Genomic DNA, 23,179 nt, shown 5'->3' with positions numbered 1-23,179 from the left:
CGAGTGAGAATGTAAACTGGTACAACCATTGTGGAAAAAAATATGGCAGTTCTTAAAAATTTTTAAATACATTCCTGGGTATACATCTAAAGGAAATAAAATCACTATCTTGCGGGGACTAGTACACTCCAAGCTTATTGTAGCATTATTCACAATGGCCAAGATTTTACACGGACTAAATGCGGTCAATGGATAAATGGATAAATAAATGGCATATACAATGGAATACTATTTAACCTTTAAAAAGCAAGGAAATCCTGCCATTTGCAACACCATGGCTGAACCTGGAGTACCCTAAGCTAAGTGAAAGAGGCCAGACAGGAAAGACAAATACTGCAAGATCTCACGTACACGTGCAATCTGAAAGTCTAACTGATTGAACCAGAGAAGAGCATGGTGGTTGGTTACCAGGAGTGGGGGAAATGGACAAGTGCCGGTCAAAGGGTACAAACTTTCAGGTAAGAGATAAGTAAGTTCCAGAGACCTAATGTACAAGAGACTATATTTAGTAATAATTTATTGCATACTTGAAATTTGCTGAGAGTAGATCTTCATTGTCTCACCACACAAAAAACAAGGTAACTATGTGAACTGATTGACACATTAATTAGGTTGCTTGTGGTAATCCTTTCATAATATGTCAAATATCAAAACATCATGTTGTATATCTTAAATATATATAACTTTTATTTGTCAATTTTACTTTATAAATCTGGAAAAATCCCAGATGTGCTGTAAATCTAAATGAGAATAGTGAAACCATGAAGGTACTAGAGAGCGCTGGCCTGGTGGCTTGGTTGGAGCATCATCCTGTAGACCAAAATGTTGCGGGCTTGATCCCCCATCAGGAAACATACCTAGGTTGTGGGTTCAATCCCGGCCAGGGTGCATATGGAAGGCAACTGATGGATGTTTCTTTCTCACATCAGGTTTTCTCTCTCTCCCTCTTCCTCTATCTTTAAAATCAACAAACATATCCTTGGGTGAAGATTAAAAAGAAAGGTACTAGAGAAATTTTTTTAAAAGTGAATATTTTCATTCTTAAATAGAAATAATTATGACAGCCCATAATAATTACTTTATTTATAAAATGTTGGACAATAACTCATTCCTAATATAATTTGCACTATATGAATTTGAGAAATTCAGTTCCTTAGTAAAATACAAAACAATATTTCCCCGCTAAAACTCCCTGGTCAGAAAACAAAAAGAACCACCACCATCTAATTCCATCTACTCAAAACTTTTAAACCAGATTAAAAAGCTAAATCCACCTTAACCCTTAACTGGTGAGGATTTCACTTCTAAGGCGGCAATAATTTCATTTGCAGCCAAGGCTCAGCTCCAGGAGCAGACAGATTACCAAGACAGTCTGAGGTCGGTATAAGGCACATTCTGCTCGATCCAATTATGATGAAATTGTCAGATTGCACATGACAGCCAATGTCATGCATTTTCATGGCCATTAAATTTATTTAATCACTAATATAATAAATTAAACAAGAAAGATGTCACACAGACAAATCTTTTGGAAAATCAAAACTTTAGACGAAGGTTTTACAAACAAAATTCTGTGGGACAGCACATATGATTTTAAGGAAATACGTTGTTGGAAAAATGTGAATTTATAAATATATTGTTTTAAAAGTATACTTTTATGATTAGTTTCTGCTTAGTTTCTACCTCACTGATTAATTTTAAAAGAAAACTAACATATAAGTTTAATTAACGCATTTAGTATTTTCCCTCTGTTTCATCAATAAAAGTGGATGATAAAATATATCAAGGTAGAAGAGCAATGCTTACAAAATTCTTTTGTACATTTTTAACACATAGATTCTGCATCGTGTTCTATAATATACACACAAGGAAACAAATGAATATAAATAGCAATTATTTCATGCATCCTTCAGTATAAAAGCCTGTTTTGAACTAAGAGAGGAGGAATTCATATGTGCTTTTTCTAAGACTGTACTTTATAGTGTGTTTGCATAATAATAAGATCCAATGTGTTAGAAAACGAGTAAAGGACAAATTAATAAGGTCATAATTTGGTCTCATGGTGCTTAATACAGTTTTAGCAATCTGCTCAAGACAAAGGTGGCCACCCAGACATAGCCAATTATGCATCTGTGTGGCAGATGAAATCTTTTAATGATGAATCTGATTAACATTCAATAATAAACAAACAGCCTGAGAAAACGGCCAAGCACCTCCTGCAAACATCAACTGATGCTTTGCTCAGATCGAGGTCAGACTGGTATTCCAGAAAGGCGCATTAGGATAAAAAGTTTATCAAATGTGTTAACATGGGTCCGTCCCCCTAAAATAACACAAAATCCCTATTACACTAAGGTCACCTTTTAAACTCGTCTGATCAGTTAGGAGAATAACAGACCAACCTTCTTCCTGGGTTGTATGTATGTAACTTTTTAGAGAAGTTTTAGTTTTGTTTGACCTCCAAACACTGGAAATATGATAAAATCATGTTATAGGACATTTTGCAGTTTCACTGCTTAGGTTTTTCTATCAATGAGTAACTGGAAGTGATTCTGTTTTGCTTATACTTATATTCCTAAAAATGCCCTTGATCCAATTAGGTTTGATAATTGTTTCTTATCTAAGTAAGTACTAATTAATAAAGTATGAAAGAAATTAGATGAGGATACCACAAATTACATTTTAAAAGTGTTGTATTAAAGAATAGCACACGTATAGAAAAGTACACAAATACTAAGTTAAGAGCTCACTAAGTTTTCACAATGAACACACCCATTAACCAATAATTGGATTTAAAAGACTAACCATCAAGAGACAGCATCCTAGAAGACCCTTCCAGCCACCGGATCTCTCCCTGCCAGCGCGCTAACCTGACTTTAAACAACATACATTAGTTTGGCCTGTTTATGAGCTTGTGTCTGGCTTTTTCTCTCAAGATTATGTTTGTGAGATTCTTTCAAAGTTTTTGAGCGTAGTTATAGTTCATTCATTCTCTTTGTGCAAATATACCACAACATATACCCATTCTGTTGCTGATGGTGAAAGTCTGAGAGCTTTTCCCCTAAGATCAGGAACAAGACAAGGATGCCCACTCTCATCATTTTTATTCAACATAGTACTGGAAGTCCTAGCCACAGCAGACAAGAAAAAGAAAAGGCATCCAAATTGGAGAAGTAAACCTGCAACTATTTGCAGATAATATGATACTGTATATACAAAACCCTAAAAGCACCACCAAAACCAATTATTAGACTAATAAATGAATCCAGTAAAGTAGCAAGATACAAAATTAATATTCAGAAATTGTTTGCATTTTTATGTCAATAAAAAACAGAAAAAAAATTAAGAAAACAATCCCATTTACAACTGCATTAAAAATACCTAGAAATAACTTTAATCAAGGAGGCAAAATGTCTCTATTTTTAAAACTATAAGACATTAATGAAAGAAATTGAGAAGACACAAATAAGTGGAAGGCTATACCATACTCATAGATTGGAAAAATTAATTATGTTAAAATGTCCATATTGCCTCAAACAATCTACAGGTTCAATAAAATTCTACAAAAAAAACAATGGCATTTTTCACAGAAGTAGAACAAATAATCCTAAAATTAACAAAGGACCATAAAAGACCCCAAATACTTAAAGCAATGTTGAGAAAGAAGAACAAAGTTGGAGGTATCACACTCCCTAATTTCAAACTATACTACAAAACTAAATGAATCAAAACAGTATGGTACTGGCATAAGAACAGACATATAAATAAATGGAACAGAATAGAAAGGCCAGAAATGCACCCACATTTCTTTAGTTAATTAATCTATGACAAATGAGGTAGTAATATAATGAGGGGATAAGACAGTCTCTTTAATAAATGGTGCTGGGAAAACTGGACAGATAATATGTGAAAAAGTTGAAGCTGGACCACTTCCTGATATTATGTATAAAAACAAACTCAAAATGGATTAGAGACTTAAATGTAAGACCTGAAACCATAAATCTCCCAGAATAAAACAGGACTAAACTCTTTGACATCTGTCTTAGTATTTCTTTTTGGATGTTTTCACAGGCAAAGGAAACAAAAGCAAAAAATAAACAAATGGGATTACATCAATCAAGAACTTTTGCACAACAAAACAACCAACCACAAGGCAACCTGCGGCATGGGAGAACAGTATCTCCAACAACAGGTTAATACCAAAAATATATAAGGAACACAACTCAACATCAAAAAAGCAAATAATCCAATTAAAAGGTAGGTAGGGGACCTGAATAGACATTTCCCCAAAGGAGACATACCAATGGCCAACAGACATGTGAAAAGATGTTCAACATCAGTAATCAACAGGAAAATGCAAATCAAAACAATGAGATATCACCTCATACCTACCAGAATGGTTATTATTAAAAAGACAAGAAATAACAAGTTTTGGCAAGGATGTGGAGAAAAGGGAACCCTCATGAACTGTTGGTGAGGTTGTAAATTGGTGCAGCCGCTGTGAAAAACAATATGGCAGTTCCTCAAAAAATTAAAAATAGAACTGCCACACAACACAGCAATTCCACTTCTGGGCATTTATCCAAAGAAAATAAAAACACTCATTCAAAAAGGTGGCCCGGGCTGGACAGCTAAGTTGGATAGAGCATCATCTGATACGCCAAGGTTGATCCCCAGTCTGGTCACATACAAGAAACAACCAATGAATGCATAAATAAGGGGAACAACAAATCGATGTTTCTCTCAAATCATTTTAAAATCGTAGTAGTGAAAGAAAGCAAGTTTTTATCAATTCCCTATTGAACCATTACTCTTGTTGATCTTAGGATACAATCCAAGATTTTTAGTTCATCCCTCTTTGTGCTTCAGAGATATCGTGATGGCCGTGACATAAAGATCCCAGGGTATGTCTACTTATGCGGCAGAAGTGCTCTCTTAACAGAGTAGGATTTGTTTTGGAATGACTCAGTGTTCTCTTTTAATAGCTGCCAAATAGCATGCAAGTGCTTTCTATAATATTTTGGGTTTGGTGGGGTTTTTTTTTTCTTTTTGGTCAGATTTTCTTCCTTGTTATTGATTTACTCTTGGTCTTTAACACAGTTTCCACTAAAATAAAGGCATCAAACACTATACAAATAGGTACATCATCAAGCCACATGTGTAAAATGTGAAAACGTTCCTACTACCTTTACTACTGGTGTTACACCACCTACAACAGACAAAATATTTTTATGGAGTAATGTAATTTTTACTGATGCAGTCATTGAAGGAACGCTAGTAAGCAAACCCTAATTTGCCATAAATAGTAACCAGCAAAAATAATTAAAAATAAAAGTATAAATAGGCAAAATGAGAGAAAGAAGACAAGGAAAAATAAATTTACAGAAAATAAAAACATAATACTTAATGGGTATATTTAAAGATAAAAGGAAAAAGGGATAGGTTAAGAACTATAAATCAGAAAAAATGTAGTTTCTTCCCTCGGCCTGGCAATAAAATATAAGGAAATATTTTCCACAAGCTATTAAATTACATATGATGTATCTGGGTTAAAAATATGAACATCTCTAGAGCACACCTTATTTTCATCAATAAGATTGTCAACAACAGCTATAAAAACCACTTTAATAAAGTCAGAAATAGTACAGTTAATCCTTCATTTGAGAAGTACATTTGCATGTATGGTCATTTCAGATTTTAGATTTCCAAATAAATTCCATACTTAAAAAGAATCGCTATATTAAAACAAGTAAGAAGGTAATATCTGAATTTCGTTATGCTACTGTTAGGTAAGATTGAAAAAGAGAATAAAAAGTAAGTTATCTCCAGTAACACATGATGCTTCTATTCAGTTACCATGTAAAATAAATGATGCAATTTCCTAACTCACTGATAAAAGAGTGTGTGATATGGATGGATATGATATGGACACAACTATAAAAGAGAAAGTTATGTCTAAAAGCTAATTTCCACTTGTTCCAACCAAAATAAGGTTATGCTTACTATCCCGTCTAAATTTCTTATCAGGCAAGACAACGGAACAAAACCTTGTCACAAAATTTTTATTACATTTTCAGTTGGGAAGAGTAAATTTAAGAAATAAAATATATAACCCTGCCAGAACTTTTCAATGATCCCATACTGCCAATTTTACCTTCTCTGGAAGAAAGACAAGTTTTTTTTTCCCCCCACAGAGAAGTATTCATCGTAAGGCATAATTCACCAGCCCACAAAGGAACAGTACTCTTCCTGTGAGCATTCAATTAACTGTACGCTTATAAACGGCATTTCCTCTAAATGTGTATTGAAACTCACCTTATAAAATCCACAACAGTAGAGCATTTCTGTTGCTGAGGGACTATGATACTATTTCATGACACTAAACCAGGAATATTAAGAGTTTAAGCTGTTCATGTGCCTAGCCATCATCAATTTAAATACTAAAACATAAATATTCTAACCTCTAATTACATTATTTAATGTTGGGATAATGAATAATTCTGCATTTTTAAAAAACTAAAGACTTTTACAGTAATATCAATAATAATAATAATAATAATAATAATAAAAAAGCATTATCATCAATATGCTTATAGTTGCGTGAGCTCTTATGTCATGCCAGGCATTATTCTGTGTGGTTTATAGGAATTAACTCATTTAATCCTTACAACAACTCTACTGGTTAGGTATTACCACTTCCCCAGTTTTGCACAAAAGAAAACTAACGCTCAGAGAAGTAACTTGCTCTAGGTCAGGGAGCTAGTAAAGAGGCAGAAGTAGAATTTGATATCCATCTGGTCCATGGCAGCGTTTACAACCTTACCTGCCATACAATATTGCTAAAAAAAACCATTTTAAAAATTCTTACACTCAGTTACCTGGGATTGGATGTTTTTTAGAGTGACAGTAGTAGACGAGGTGGCCGAGTGGTTAAGGCGATGGACTGCTGCTAGAGTGACAGTATTCATGGTTCTTTAAGAACTTACCTAGTCTAATTCATAGAACATATTTGCCAAAAGTACTTCCATCCTTTGGTGGAACTGTATTTATACCCAAATTGTTTACGTTATCACAATAACTTTGAGTTTCCTTGGTTTAGGGCTGTGCAACAGCAGTTTACGTGGAGTGGAAATCCAATCCTGACTTTACAAGGCTAATCTTTGGCTCATGTTTTTTTGTCTCCAAAGTGTATTTTAATCCTGATTAGGCTTAAATGCGCAGATTGAAAAACACACAAAGAGGTAAGACAGAATGGCCTTAACAATGCAAGTTTTTAAAGTATAATTTCACTGTAATGTGGAAACATAATGTATCTAATTTTTCTATGCAGCTGCACTAAATGGCTTTTTAGTTTTGGCTTTAATGCCAAATTTACTAAAGTACTATATCTAGGGATAGTTCATCTTGAGTAGTATATCACACTTATTTTTCTTTATTTAAAAGAGAGAATGGTCCTTATTAATATGTTTATCTGCAGCACAGCAATAGTTCATATGTCTTAATCATAATGTAAGTATAGTTATGCATAAGCAAGCCCCGCATTAAATTTCAAGAACAAACATATATAAACTTACCCTTGATTCAGCAATGTTTCTAAGGTCACTTATTTCAGCACCAATTAAAGGACATGGGAATAGAGACTGGTTGATACAATTTCTACACTGTAAGTAGCTGGTTAAAGAACATTCTTTCATATTCCAGATGGCATTTAAAGATAAACCTGTCTCCATGCCTACAAAAAACATAAAAAAAGGCCTTTCATAAACCCTGAACTACCAGATTCAATCTCAATTTCACTTATAAAGGCCTAACAGAAAATGAACTGGATGTTAAGATTGGATAAAACTTTTGAAAACCAATAGTTTAACATATTTAACTTTTATAATCTTTAATCCAACATAGAAGAGTACAGAAAATAAGTTTAAAAAGAGTAATAGCTTACATTTGCTCCTGCCTATTATGTAAATTCATTACTTTATTCTCATGGCAACTCTGTGAGGTATTATTGTCCTCACTTTACAGGTGAGGAAACATTTTCGGGGAGTAGAAATTAAGGTTAGAAAGCAGTAGGCTGGGATTTGAAACGTCCAAATCCAAAACTCGTGCTCCAGTTTCTTTGGCTTGGTGCCTGCCTAAGAATCAAAATTGTTTTCAAGAGAAAAATGTAATTCTTTGTTTTCAAATAAAACTACGTATAATTGAAAACACTATAAATAAATCTCCACATTCTACAATAAGAAAATCTGTCTACATTAATTGTGAAATGGTACTTTTCAGAAATTTAACAGCAGTTTTATTTTTTCTGTGACTGCATGATTTTAATTTTTTTAAATTTAATCTTAATTGTATTTTTTCCATTACCATTTAGTCCCCTTCTATCTCTCTCCCCCAGCAACCAGTTAGTTTTAAAACAGAAATTTGTTTACCCTACACATCTGTGAAAATGTAACTTTCCACAATTAGGAATCAAAGTACCTTTCTCAAGCTTTCACACTGTAACACGTCTGCAGGAGCAGCGTTCCCTTCACAGGACATTCATAACCATAATAGATGTCACTATTACATATCTGGTTTCAGGACAGGGAGTTTCTCTACATCCTTTAGTTGAACAATCCACCAAACAAATCTCAAATGTGCAAGGACAATCTTCTTTGTGTTGGACTGCCTTTTGTGTAAAGTGAGGAAAACTCCAAGTTTTTATGGGGGAAATGAGAGTTCCAGGTGTTGCGTGGGCACCGCCACCTTCTGCAGGAATTCGTGGTGCTAGACAACAAAGGTGTACAGTTATGGCAGAGAAGAGACAATAGACCAAGAGAGAACCTCTCTCGCACACTGCACTCCCCCAATCTCCTTTGCGATTGAATTACATTTTTGTCTGGAAGTCACTGTAATGAAAGGAGTGGAAACTCAGAATGAGGAGACATTAGAAGACGGAGTTCAGAAAAAAATGAACAACATAGCTTTTTACTTGAAGCTCAAATGCATGCAGGAAGAATTTGTGTAAAAGATGACTATGAATCTATGCAGAGTTGTAGTTCCCCCCAAAACTTCTTACAATCTTCCATATTGCGCTAAGCCAAGAAATTTTAACAACCACATATTCATTTTTTGATAAATGAGTACATTCCCACAAGAAAGAATTTCCAATTCCAGAAAAAATATTGAAATTGGTCAAAGCTGCAAAGTACTAACGGGAACATTATTAGAACCATATGATCTGACCATATGTTTCTGCAGACATTTGGAACCAAAGTAAACACACAGACTTGTATGAATGGTCCACCTTTGGGGGGGTAGCTGAATGGTCCACCTTTGAGGAGGGGGTAGCAACAAGAAAAACCCCAAGTTTTAGTTTTAAGGGTCTTTTATATTTAAGTACTGAATGAGTGGATATCATCATAGAGCTTGTTACCTTCAGATTTTAAATGGGCAGAAAAATTTAGATGAACCCGTTGATATTGAAAATGGGTAAATAATAGATGTCTGGGTTATTTGAAGTCAGCATTTTGGAATACAAGTAATATGCTTCTCCTTGTCCCTACTGCTTCTAAGAAAAGTGGAGCTTAGACTTATTTCCCAGTGAGTGGGACAAATGGTTGGCCTAGTCCCTTCTATCCAACATGAGTAACATATATTGGCAGAATTTAAAATGAACATGATGAGCAGACTTGAAAGTAGCTGGGAAGTTGTCAAAGGTCAGTAAGCGACCTGAGACATATTTATGCAAAGGAAAAAGAGCTCAGGTTTATGGGCCATTTGTTTGTGTATAAGCATCGATCCCTCTGTTTTTTAGGGACAGCTGGTGAAGCCACTTGCTTTTATACTGGAGGTTGCTCCCATGAATAACTACCCACCCTGTGCCCAGCTCAGGCCTGCCAAAACATGTGTGGGATCCGGGTATGCGTGCCTTGTGATGCTTTTTGGGGAGTGATCATCAGACACAAGTCCTGCCTCATCTGTCCTATTGCGACATTTTTTTTTCTTTTTAATTTTTTTGTTTATATTTTATTGTTGTTCAAGTACAGTTGTCTCCATTTCCTCACCACCACTCTCCTCAGCCACACATACCCACCTCCCACCCTCAATCCCACCCCCCTTAGACTTTGTCCATGGGTCCTTTATATATGTTCCTTGATGACCCTTCCCCTTCTTTCCCCACTACCTGCCTCTCCCTGGCCACTCTGGTTACTGTCAGTTTGTTCTTTATTTCAGTGTCTCTGGTTATATTTTTGCTTGCTTGTTTGTTTGTTTGATTGATTAGCTTCCACTTACAGGTGAGATCTGTTGTGACATTTCTTATTTACACATTTCCTTGTTTTGAAGAGTTTGAGATTCTCTTTTATTTTTTTCCTTTGCAATTCTTAAAACAGTGAAACATATTTTTAAAAGCAATTTAAAAATTGCTTTTCATTTGAGAGTTCACATGAAAATAAAAAGGTGCCTTATGTACATTTGAAGGGTTTAGAAAGTGACAAGAAAACAATGTAGCTCTTAAATAACTTTACCTTCATTCTTTACTGAAGCCTGATAAACCATTAATGTGGTTTTTAAGTAGTTAAGGGCAGCATTGTCACCGATGACATAAAATAAATGTTCTCCTTCTGAACTGTTCTTGGACTCAGTTAAGCAATGGCAAAGGGACTTTGTGCAACTTAATTTAATGTTCAGGAAGATTCTTTGGAGTTTTATCAGCAGAGCATTCTTGGAAAAAACTTTTTTTAAAACTCCTATAAAAAATAAGGTAAAAAAAGATTTAGGAAAGGCATATCACACTAACAATTATATTACTTTCCTAGAAAGATACTGCTGGTTGCGGTAGTTTATTAAAGTCTGTTTGTATATGGATGTTAGTCGATCAAAAGCAACCCAATGGAGCATAATTACTGTACACAGTGGTAACAATAAAACAAGCATATTGTCATTAAAATCTAATTATCACCAACAGGTACCACTTCTCATAGTAAATTCTATAGTTAGATGTAGTTACAAAGAATGTGATTGAGTGGCTTTTTAATTTGTTACCTTCTTGGTTATCTAAAATTATACCTTTCTCTAAGAATGCCTTGAGAAAGGCTAAGTGAAGTTAATATGAACTAAACTACATTAAAAAGAGTGTAGTGTGTCTCCATCAATGACTTTGGTCTGGGTAGTAAATCTCTCTGGAAACCAGTTACCTCATGTTTAATATAAGAGAAGTAAATGATTTCTAAAGTTCTGGCCTACTGTAAAATATTAAAACAGTAATAAACAACATAATAACAAATCAAAGCAGCATCTAAATAAAAGTAGCCAGTCTCAAAACAGCACAGGTCGGTTCAGTTTGCCATAAATTTGGTGCTATTTTCAAGCATGCACCAGACACCAGAGTGTCAGAGACAAACGCGGTCTTACTTTGTACACATGTGTAAGTCTAATACAGAAGAGAGCAAAAATATAAACAACAGCGTTGAAAATACTATCTTGAAGTTATGAACTGAGGAGCCAAGAAAGCTAGATAAAGTACACTTAACCAGTTGCGAAGTCCAGAGGGATAAGTGCTCAGAGGGATAACGTAGTTGAATTTCTCAGCGTGAGTAGGAGTTTGCCAGATAAAGAAGAAGGAAACTGCACAGGTAGAAGAGCATTAGCAAAGCTAATGGGTATAAAACAGCGTGATCTGGTTTTAAAACCGTTAAGGATAAAGTTAGCAAAGGCTGGCAGGAGATGAGGCTGGAGATGTTGGCAAAGACCAGATCACAAAAGGCCTGGTATGTCTTCATGTGGAGTTTGACATGATCTCCTACAGGGTGGGGCAAAGTAGGTTTACAGTTCTGAGTAGGTGAAACAGAGTTTATTCTTGTATTATTATTTATTAACATTACATTGTTTTCAGACGAACAACTGTAAATCTACTTTTCCCCCACCTGTATATAGAAGGGTTTTAAACAGGTGAGTGACAGTCAATTTGCATTTTAGATTGGCTAATTGGCAGCAAAGTGGAAAGTGGACTTTAGGGAAAGGACTGGTGACAAAGTGGCTAGTTAAGAACAACTGGATTTCCAGTCAAGATGGGGGTGTAGGCAGACACGGCTCGCCTACTGGCACAACGACAACCACACATCAAAATTACAACTAAAATATAGACCAACTCAGATCAGAAATCAAGTTAAATGGGAGTCTGACAACTAGGGAATTAAAGAAACCACATCCGTCCAGACTGGCAGAACAGGCTCGTCCCACTCGTATGCTGGATAAAAACTCAGGAGGGATATCTCGGGAGCAAGGAGTCCCAGCCCCATACCAGGTCCCCCAGCCAGGGTTCCAGTACTAGGAAAATACATCCCAACAACTTCTGGCTGCAAAAATCAGTGGGAATTGAGTTGGTGGAAGAAACTTCTGGAGTCCCAAGCAGTTTCTCTTACAGAATGCATACACGGATTTAGATCACTCCTTACCAGCTTCAGCACTGGGGTAGCAGCTTGAAAGGCACCTGTGGCATACGGGGAGGAACTGAAGAGTCTGGCATCAAGGTGAACAGATCCCATTGTCTTCCCCCTACAGAGCCACAGTGCTGGTAGGTTCGTGCCACAACTCAGACTCCCTCAACCTGGCTAACACTGTTTGTGCCCCCCTGAAGATCTCCTGAGACTCTGCCCCACCCAACTTACAGGCCCACCCAGGCTGCTTTTCTGTATGAGTGGCTTCTCTTGGCTCATGCTTCCCAACTTCCTAAATCCTCTCAAACAAGCAACAGCCAGCCTCAGTGAGCCCCCAGTCCCCATACCACTTGTTAAGCCCCAGACCCAGCACTAGCAGCAGCCAGCCTAGGTCCCCAGCTTGACTTCGCCTGGGAATCTCCAAGCCCAGAACAAGTAGCAGCCATCGCAGATTGCATTATAGCTCAGGCTGGGTGACCCTGGACAAAACACAGGTGGGAGCTGACCTTTGCTTGCACCACCCAGGAAACCTCAGGGCCACCGCAACCAGTGGACAGCTATAGACCAGGTCAGGATGCCACTACCCTGCCCATGCAGAGCTGATCCTCCACAAAGGGTGGAGGTTAGCAGTCAGTGCTCACAGCCAGTCCTTGCAGCTGACTGGCCTGGATAAATCTCTCCCATTGACCTGCCAACAGCAATCAAGGCTCAACTACAAGAGGAGGATGTACTCAGCCTATGTGAAGGGCGCATCTCAAGTATCCAGCTTGAGTGATAGGGGAGGCTGTGCCACTGGAACCTACAGGACACCTACTGTATTAGACCATGCTACCAAGACAGGGAATCATAGCAGCTCTATATAATACATAGAAACAAACACAGGGAGGCTGCCAAAATGAGGAGACAAAGAAACATGGCCCAAATGAAAGAACAGATCAAAACTCCAGAAAAAGAACTAAATGATGGAGATAAGCAATCTGTCAGATGCAGAGTTCAAAACACTGGTTATAAGGATGCCCATGGGACTTAGTGAGGACCTCAGCAGCATAAAACAAATCAAGTCAGAAACGAAAGATACACAAACTGAAATAAAAAGCAATTTACAGGAAAACAACAGTAAAGGATATGAAAATGAGAAATCAATGATTTGGAACATAAAGAAGCGAAAAACAACCAATCAGAACAAGAAGAAAAAAGAATTAAAAAAAAATGATTATAGTGTAAGCAGCCCGTGGGACAACTTAAGCATTCCAACATTCACATCATAGGGGTGCCAGAAAGAGAAGAGAAAGAGCAAGAAATTGGAAATCTATTTGAAAAAGTAATGAAAGAAAACTTCCCCAATTTGGTGAAGGAAGTAGACCTGCAAGTCCAGGAAGCACAGACAGTCCCAAACTAGATGGATGTAAAGAGGTTCATAATTAAAAGGCCAAAGGTTAAAGATAAAGAGAGAAGCAGCTAGTTACCTACAGGGGAGTCCCCATAAGACTATCAGCTGATTTCTCAAAAAACTTTGCAGGCTAGAAGGGATTGTCAAGAAATATTCAAAGTGATGAAAAGCAGGGACCTACAGCCAAGATTGCTCTACCCAGCAAAGCTATCATTTAGAATCAAAGGGAGATAAAAAGCTTCCCAGACAACAAAAAACTAAAGGAGTCATCATCACCAAACTACTAATATATAAAATGTTAAAGGGACTTATTTAAGAAAATGATGATCAAAACTATGAACAATAAAATGGCAAAAAATGCAAACCAACAATTGAACCTAAAAAACATACTAAGCAAACAAGAAGAACAGAGAGCGAATCATGGATACGGAGAGTTTTTATGGTTGCCAGATTGGGGAGGGTGTGTGGGGGAATGGGTGAAGAGGTGAGGGGATTAAGAAGTACAAATAGCTAGTTACAGAATAGCCATGGGGATGTAAAGTACAGTATAAAAAATGGAGTAGCCAAAGAACCTATACACAAGACCCATGGACATGAACAACGGTGATTGCCTGAGGGAGTGGGGGTTGCTGGGTGGACAGAGGCAAAGGGGGAAAAATTGGGACAATTGTAATATCATAATCAATAAAATATAATTTAAAAAGAACTATTACACTAATAATATGTTATGAGGGTCTAAATTAACATAATCATTATGAGATGGAAAGTAGGAGAGAGCTGAGCAATATTTCTCAGCTCTAAAACTTGGATGACTTGTTAGTTTAAGGTTTTAAGAACTAGATGCACGATGATGTCAGCAGCTGAAAGACCAGGTTTCAGAAAAGAATTGTATTGTGCAAATTAAGTTTGAGATGCTATGGGACTTCCAAGCTGCTGAGCAGTCAGATGGATGATGGGTCAGGAATCATCAGCATACAGTTCAAAGGAGGATAAGATTAGTCAGGGGAAGCACATCAACTAGAAAGGGAACTGGCTAAGAAAAGAAGTCATATGTAAGTTTTGTCCACTGCTGGTGGATGAGGGGAGAACGAGGGAACTAGTCAGGGAGAATACAGGAGCTGAAAAAAAGTGTTGAGAATCCAATCAAGTCTAGAAGCTGTGACGCTGTACTTTATCAACTCTACTACACAACCTTCATCAGCAGCGGCTCGACTTTCCAGAAGTAGTAACAGCAAAGGCAGACTGTGATTAAACTAGGTTTGGCAATTTTGCAGGACTCCGATAGTAGAATGACAAAGGTACATAGGAGTTCAGGACACCAGTGAGAGAACAGTTCCAGTGACTATGAAGTATTTAGGTATAAACTTGGAAGGAAGGAAGGGAAGACTGAAGGAGGATGATAAACTTGGAGAGAACTGAGTAGGTGTATAAGGAGAAATGGAGTAAAAGCTAGAAGAACAGAGGATCAAAAAGATAATCAGAGAGGATATTAGTTTCAAGGTTACATGAGTGAGGAAGCCTTAGGGTCTAGTCAATGGAAGTAAGTGGATGAAATGGAAGTGAATTCACATGAGGCAAAATCAAGAAACTGAGGCTTCGGTATTAGGTAAATTACTAAGGTGTTAAGAACCTGGAATCAGAACTTACAAACCTGTGTACTAGTTCTGGCTCTAATGTCACTAGTTAGCAACCTTTCCTAAAGCAATGTTAAATTTGGGGGGTTGTTTTGAGATTTCTTCTCATAAAAAAAGTATTTATTTCCTGCCCTGGCCTGTGTGGCTGTGGTTTGGAGCATCGTCCTGTCACCGAAAGTTGCAGGTTCGATTTCAGGTCAGGGCACATACCTAGGCTGCGGGTTCCATCCTTAGTCCGGGTGAGTAAGGATGGAACCTTCGGTGAAATGGGAGGCAACCAATTGATGCTTCTCTCTCACATCAATGTTTCTCTCTGTCCCTTCCCATCTCTCTTCCCCTGTCTCTAAAAGCAATGAAAAAATGTCCTCAGGTGAGGATAAGAAATTTTTTTAGAATGTATTTACTAAGTACCTACTATGTGTCAAGTATTACACTATGCTCTAGGACTGTGTCTACCCTCAGAGGGTTTATATTCCTCAATGGATGTTAATGTATTTTTGCTTAATATTATAAAAACACTAGGATTCTAGAAAGTACTCCTTTGGGAAAAAAAGTAAGAGAATGAGGCTCGCATTCAGAATTCTAAGACTATGTATGCCTTTCATAAAGAGATTCTTGCAAACAAAGGTGAACTAAAATCAATATAAAAGTACAAAAATCAGTCAAAACAGTGGATGACCTTGATTGTGGTCCCATTATAATGTTCCCTTTTCCTCAGTTGGACAATACAAACTGTATTGCTGACTTTGACAGGCTACGTTGAAAAGCAGCGAGTTAACGGTTGTGAAAGCTCTATGGTGCAGTACTCAGCACACTCTGACCCACCACGGAAGATGTTCCTGCTACGTCCTTGCTCTGCTTTGCGTCCTCTACTCAAGTAAATAATCCAGAGTAGAGAGGCTAGGAGATCTGAAGATGGGAACATCAGGAAAAAACAGCGTATCTTGAATTTCCTCAAAAATATATTTTAAAATTGTGTTTTTTTTGTTAAAAACTTAAAATCTATCCAGATATTCCCTCTGTTAAACAAATTTTTCTGTTAACTTATAGACCCTCTAACTAGAATCATAACTGTGTGTCATCAGTATGCATATACTCGGCAAACACTGCTGCGTGCCTTGCCTCTACTATGGTTCCTACCACACTGCACCGTGTGTTTACCACTATGTGAGTTAGGCTATGAATTCCTGGTGAGTGTGATCCTGGTCTTACTCAGCTTTGGTATCCCCAGAGCGCAGCACAGCTCTTACTGCAAAGCATGCTCTCCAAATGTTAGCTGAATGGGGGGATGGATGCATAAATGCTAGGTAATATGGAAAGCTGTCAATATTCAGTGTGCCAGAAATACAGACTTCTACACAATTAACTGCAATATCATACAAAAAGTATTATATTGGGAACAAGCACGAAAAATTATTTCTCCCAGGGTGGTAATGGGCTTGAAAGGCTTACAATATAGTGACATTTTGGATAATCAATTAGTTAATATAAAATTCATTTTTAGAATCCAATTGGGTCAGAATAATACTGTTTATGGACATCTTATACAGAACTTGCAAAAGTCCAACATTCTTTTTTAGGTAAAGTTGGTAAATGGATACCCTTCAGAGTAAAAAAGAGAGAAAAGAGAATCTCTGGCCCACAAGGGATGGAATAGAAAAAGTATGAGCAATTTGATGCTGGTAAGGCAGTAAGAACAAAAAATTCAGAAAAAGAAGGGTCACTAGAGTTTAGAAATTGGTCAAATGAAAAAGGTATTTACAAGACCCAAGTGTCATATAACAAAATCCTGACAGAAATACACACATTAATATAATGCTCCATTCAATTCATAGTCAGTTAACATAGTGTTGGAAGTACAGGAGTAGACAACAGAGACCACCCCGCCCCACAAATCCCTGCCTTGCCCTATGGACTTACATAGAATGTTCTCAATGGATTTCAGTGTTCCTTTGGTAACTTTTTTGTTTGCAATGTACATGCACTTTGCAATATAAACACGAAATGTAAAAAACAGAAAATAAATTTTCACAATATTTAAGTCTTGCTAAGTAAAAGAATCACTACATCAAATTATTTTTTCAAAGAAGCTGTACATGCTTTTCAGACACATGAACAAATTTTGAAGGTGCGATATCAGGAAGCTGAGGTGACAATTACAGTAGATTACTGTTTCTGTTTCTTAACAACCAACAACATCGAGACAATGCTTCAAAAATTATAGAGCACTTTCACATATTGTGTATCACCTCATTTAAACCTCACAATAATTTTCCTAGGTTGGTATTGCTCAGCTATTCCCCCCTAGAAAATAAAGTTAAGCCTCAATGAAGTAAAATCCTGTGACCAAGGCCACTCAGTAGATAGTAGGGCCAAAACTCAAACTCATTCCTTTGACTCCAAATTCTGTTATCTTTTTCCTTGCCTGATGTTTTAAAAAAACCTTTTATGCACTCTATGGCACTACAATTCATAATGTTTAATTTATTTCTTATTAAGTGATTCACTTCCATTTTAAAATGAAAACACAGAAATTCCGAGAAGTAACTTGCCCAGAGTCAGTCAGCAGGTGGACCCGGACACGTGTTTCCAAGTCTATCGAGAACAGAGCCCATGTATGTTGTTAATCACCTTTAAAGACTAACATATGGAAACAGTAACACATCAATCTACTTTAGTGCTATTTAGGTGAGCCTATACAAGGATGGCACAAAGTAATTTTTTATATTTCCTACCTCCTTCTGCTTTAGGTAATAATTCAGTTCCACAAGCAATACAACAAAGTCCTGACTGGCAAGGCCGGTTACTTGGGTCCTTTTACAACAGATAAGAGAGATCAATGTTTGCAAGAAATGTTAATATTTAAATATAAATACCGTAAGACAGTTTGAAAAAAAGAGAAAATATATCAAGATAATACTTGATACAAAATAATAACAATCAGTATTTAATATCCTTAAATCTTTTCAACTATGAATCATATATAAATGATGGCACCTAACTTAGTTTTGCATAAATGATATTCTACTTATACAATCTCAAACTTCATAATAGCAAGAAACCAAAGGAAACACTTTAATATTGAGTTTTATAAATAGTGGTGTAAAATAATTTAATGTGAAATGATGAAATTTGGGGAAAAAATTGAGAATCAAAATCATATAAACTGCTTAAAAAAGAAAGATGAAGATTTTTAAAAAATAGAAATCTGTAATGAAGAATACTAAGATATCTATATGACTTTGCCTTGTTAACAAATACTCCCTTTAATCAGTATTTACCATTAGATTTTCAAAGGTCAGTGTCTGGGAATAGTAAGTTTCATACAGCTTTTGTTTTCCTTCTAATACATTGAAGCTTGTTTATTATAAAGTGGGATTTGGTATGAGATGGGTTGTTTTGGACCTAGTCCAAGAGTTGAGCTACTGAAAGCACTTCATTATTAGAAGGTTTCGCCAATAAGGAGATCCACTGGCTCAGATCCCTTGGATACTCTAACAAGGCTCTTTTGTAGAGTGCAGGAAGCCAGGCGGCTAACGGTTTGTTCTATCAAGCAAAAGCTTAAGAAACAAAATTCCTTTTTTTTTTTTTTTTGGTAGGCATGAAAATCATTTAAGGCTAGATAATCAATAAGCCGAGGTCATCTGTCTAAATTTCCATTTCCCGAAGTGATGTTCTTTTTTCGTATGTTTAACAGCTGCACAGATACTTCATGTTACATTTTTAGCTCCCTTAGGCATTTACTCTCTGATACAGTTTTAAATTTACTTTTTATCTCTGATACAGTTTTAAATTTACTTTTTATTATTAAAAATTTCAGAATATTGATTTTCTACTTACAAAAGATTGACTGCATTTGTCTATGAGGATAGATCAAAAAACTACCAAGAATTCATAAAAGTTAAAGTAAAATCTTTTTTAGCTCATTAATAAATCTGAGATTAAAAAGAGCACGAGCAAGAGTGTGTGATAATCACATACAAAAAAAATGCCATCACTGACATTGAGGGACTCCAATAACCAGTCTTTCAAGTGATTTTATATCAAGCACTTTGATGTCATGAAATTTTATAAGCAATCCTAAAGAATGAAAAGTTGGATGTATTTTATTATAGGGAAATAACATGACAAAGTCATACAGCAGAAAAATAACATGGGAAAGCCTTTTAAAAAATTAATGTCTTGAAAGATCATAAGGAAAACTAAAAACAAAGCCTTATGTGCACTTTGAAACAGTGCCAAATAAAAAACCATGTAGTAATTAAATGCATAGTAGTAGCATAGTAAGAGTGGTCATTAATTTCCAACACAGCTATAACAAGTTTTAAATGATTCATCTAAATTCCCAAAGTCAAAACAGGAAACATCTACTCTTTACATTGTACCTTTCTTCCGTGAATAAAGCCCTTTGTCCAACTGGTAGTTTTCCTGGTTCGTGGCCTGTATGTTCTACATACTTTCAGCCCTTGAATAAATTCAGTATAGATAATTATTTCATATGCATAAAATGGGTGAAGCAAATTATCTGATAAGCAATTTCTACCTTAAATATCTCAAGTCTTAAAGAATAAACCAAATACATTTTCCTTCCTCCCACACAACGGTTCTTTATTGCTGGGTCATCTATATCTATCTGCTCATCACCATCAGGAAAAGCTGCGTATAAGGCAAGCAGGCACTCCAGATGCACGACCGACTTACTAGCTAATAACTGTTGGCTTACCACGTGCCAGATACTCTTTTAAATGCTTTTACTTGTTTTGTTTCATTTAACTCTTTAAAATATCTCTTTAAAAAGCATGTAATCACTAACAAAAATATTTTACCTCCTACTCTATAATAAAGACTAGTACTTTACTTCTTGCAATATCATCTTGGTCAAAGTTATGATATGAAGAGATACCTGTGAGTAGATACCTATTTCAAAATTTTTGAAACACCTCTTAGATTGACTAAAAGCTGTGGCACATCTCTACATACATTATAAGTAATAGAAATTTTCAGCCTCGGGCAGAATTTGGAAGGAATATATTATCTAGGGAAAGGGGTAGTATTTGAGATTAAGTTGAGTAACACTAAGGTATGACTAAAAAATAATGTGTTTGGTTTTTCTCACGTAGTTTACCAATTCTTCTAAAGGCAATCTTACGGGCACAAAATGTTTTAACCACAGCATTGTTAAAATAAATACCTTGCTTCCCAAGTTATTATGGACATATTCATATAATTATTTCCTAAAGGCAGATGAGTGTTATTCCACCTAGTCTATAAAATGATTTGCTTTACTTTACTCATTTTAGAACAAAAACAATTGAAAATTAAATCAGGATAAAATAACATACACTCCTTGAAATTACAGATTTTTAAAGCTAAAAGGGATTTGCATGATTTTATAGTACTAAACTCTACATTTCACAGTTAAAACATTACCCAAAAGGCATAGTAATTGCCAACATGAGTAAGTGATTACAGGCAGAGTCAAGAAGAGCCAAAGTCTCTTTTCCTCCTCCACCTGGTATCTTTCTATCACCCCACTAACCTCATCTGTGAATTAAAAACTATACCAGAGAGGAGAAATGATCATATCCTTTCAAAACAATTTAGAAATGACCTTCTAATATAATGTTTTATAACTCATTACTCACTGAACAACTAAAAAATATATAATATTAGGTGGGCTATAATACATCCCAATCTACAGATAAATTTTTTAACTGATAAATTATCAATTTAAATTTCTTTGAATTATGCTTAGAATTGTAACATCTTGGGCTATGGAAAGAGTTAAGCTGTATTCAATCTAAACATCATCAAAATAAAAGTAAACATATGCATATACAGTAATTCATTTATCCAAATAAATATAAAAGAAACGTGATTTCTGGGAATTTTGACTTAAAAATAATAAACCACATCCACAACTTGAACTCATAAATTTTCAATTTACATTACTCACAAGAAGCCTAAATGTCCACAAAATAACAGATGTTTCTTAGAAAAAGATCAGTGAATGTAATTTTGCATTGATGTCAGAGAAGAGCATGTTTTAGAACTGTTTCTGATAAGAAATATAGCTTCATTCACAAAATCATGAAGTCAAAACTTACAGAAAGACTTACTGAGCTTTAAAGAAACATTTTTCAGCTACAGTTACATGTTTACATGTGCTTACCAAATTCACATGAGGTTTTCTATCTTAACAGTTACAAAATCACAGCCCTTTATGCCAATGTCAGAACGTGTCACATTTCCCCCCAGTGAGTATGAAGCTAGATAATTCGAATTGAAAGTTTGGAGTCCTTCATTTGGCATTTTATAACTTTACATAGGTTTGCTTAAAACATGCTTGATTTTAGTTTATTAAACAAACGAATGTAAAATAATGTCAATTTAAAATGTATGCTGTTTTCTTCCTTAATTCTTAATTACTAATTACTGGGCAGATTAATGAAGGAATAAACTTTTCAAGAGAACTTTAATTTCTAAAAAAAAATGTCAGACCGATTTGAGGAAAAACACCTATAGTGAAACATAGCTAAATTAGACTATTAATTTTTATGTATCATATGAAAGCAAATGGATGAAGACAACTACAAAATACAAATATTTATGTAAAATTTAAAATGCCCTAGACAACTGTGTATCTTTTAGATTGATTTTGAATTGCACTTAGGTAAGGAAAAATTTGTATGAATCGCTTTATCAAGACTCAAGGATGGTAAAACTTACATTTCTGAATGTAATACTTAAAAAACTCTAATGACAATGAATTAAAGTAAAAAATATATCTCAAATTACAAAAAAAGATACCACTTAGCCAATGTATAAAATATCATTTACAATGTTGTTTAATATAAGTCCAACAACATATATTTGTAGCTTGACAGTTAATTATTATTATCTAACACCAGGGAACACACCTTTACTTTTGGAAGGAGACTGTTTAAAGTTCTTTATCTCCATTTCATGAGTTTCCTCCAGTTCCAATTCGTTTTTGTGAGTTGTTTTTATATTACTACCAATGCCATCAACTTTACTTTCTTTAACACACACGGCTCCACTTGACTTTGTGTCTGTGCAATCCTCAGCCTCCATTTCCCTGACTGCATCTACTTCTTTCACAGTCCTAATTTCAAAGAGATCTTCGGCTAAAATACAATTTGAATTATTTCTACCAGTTTCAGCTGGTTCATTTTTTTCTTCATTTGTATCTACAGGATCATAAAGTTCAGGTGTAAAGTAGATAGATTCATCTTCTGCCTCTGTTTCAAAAGCTCTATTTGAAGTAGAAAGTCTGTCTTCTTCACTTACTGGAGACAATTCACTGTCTGGATCCAGGGCTTCTTCACAGCAGAGCAGCTGGTTGGAATGATTGTTTTTAGGAAGAGCAGGATCAATCTTTATTGATGGAATAACAGTTTCTGACTGAGGCCCTGGTTCAAATGATGTGTTTACTCTTAGAGATGAGGACTCAGATTTATCTGTGAGTGGCAAGCCAGTTTTACAACCCTTTTCTGTTTTGAAGGCAGAAGAACGAGAAGCACAGTCCTCTGATGACCTAAACTTAGGTGTTGTGGTCAGAATTTTACCAGTAAGATACTGTCCCGAAGAATTAAAGCTAGAGCAGCTACCTCTGTTTGTTTGTTTGTTGAAGGTTGGGCTTGAGGATCTGGAAATCACAATGTTCTCTTCTTGCACTGCCTGGCCAGACTCCTCCAATAATACTGGATCGTCTATGA

General features: G+C 35.8%; 1 protein-coding gene across 4 annotated transcripts in view; it reads right to left on the bottom strand.

Annotated features, from left to right (window-relative positions):
- Positions 1–364: 364 nt before the first annotated feature.
- The window catches only part of BRIP1 (BRCA1 interacting DNA helicase 1), a 134,347-nt gene continuing 111,532 nt past the window's right edge, over positions 365–23,179 (bottom strand). Inside the window, exons 19-24 of one of the 4 annotated variants that reach the window (XM_045182520.2) lie at positions 22,361–23,173; positions 19,826–19,905; positions 18,176–18,254; positions 10,506–10,727; positions 7,575–7,732; positions 365–956 (exon numbers count right to left, since the gene is read on the bottom strand). In XM_045182520.2, coding sequence (XP_045038455.2) covers positions 921–956; positions 7,575–7,732; positions 10,506–10,727; positions 18,176–18,254; positions 19,826–19,905; positions 22,361–23,173 — 1,388 coding nt within the window. In that variant the 3' untranslated portion in view covers positions 365–920. Of the gene's footprint in view, positions 957–7,574; positions 7,733–10,505; positions 10,728–18,175; positions 18,255–19,575; positions 23,174–23,179 lie in introns of those variants that run through there. The other 3 variants (XM_053911817.1, XM_053911818.1, XM_024573421.3) reach the window with 3 other exon arrangements.

The sequence above is a fragment of the Desmodus rotundus genome, chromosome 9, assembly GCF_022682495.2.
Source record: "Desmodus rotundus isolate HL8 chromosome 9, HLdesRot8A.1, whole genome shotgun sequence".
Lineage (NCBI taxonomy): Eukaryota > Metazoa > Chordata > Mammalia > Chiroptera > Phyllostomidae > Desmodus > Desmodus rotundus.
This window is presented reverse-complemented; position numbering and strand designations above follow the sequence as displayed.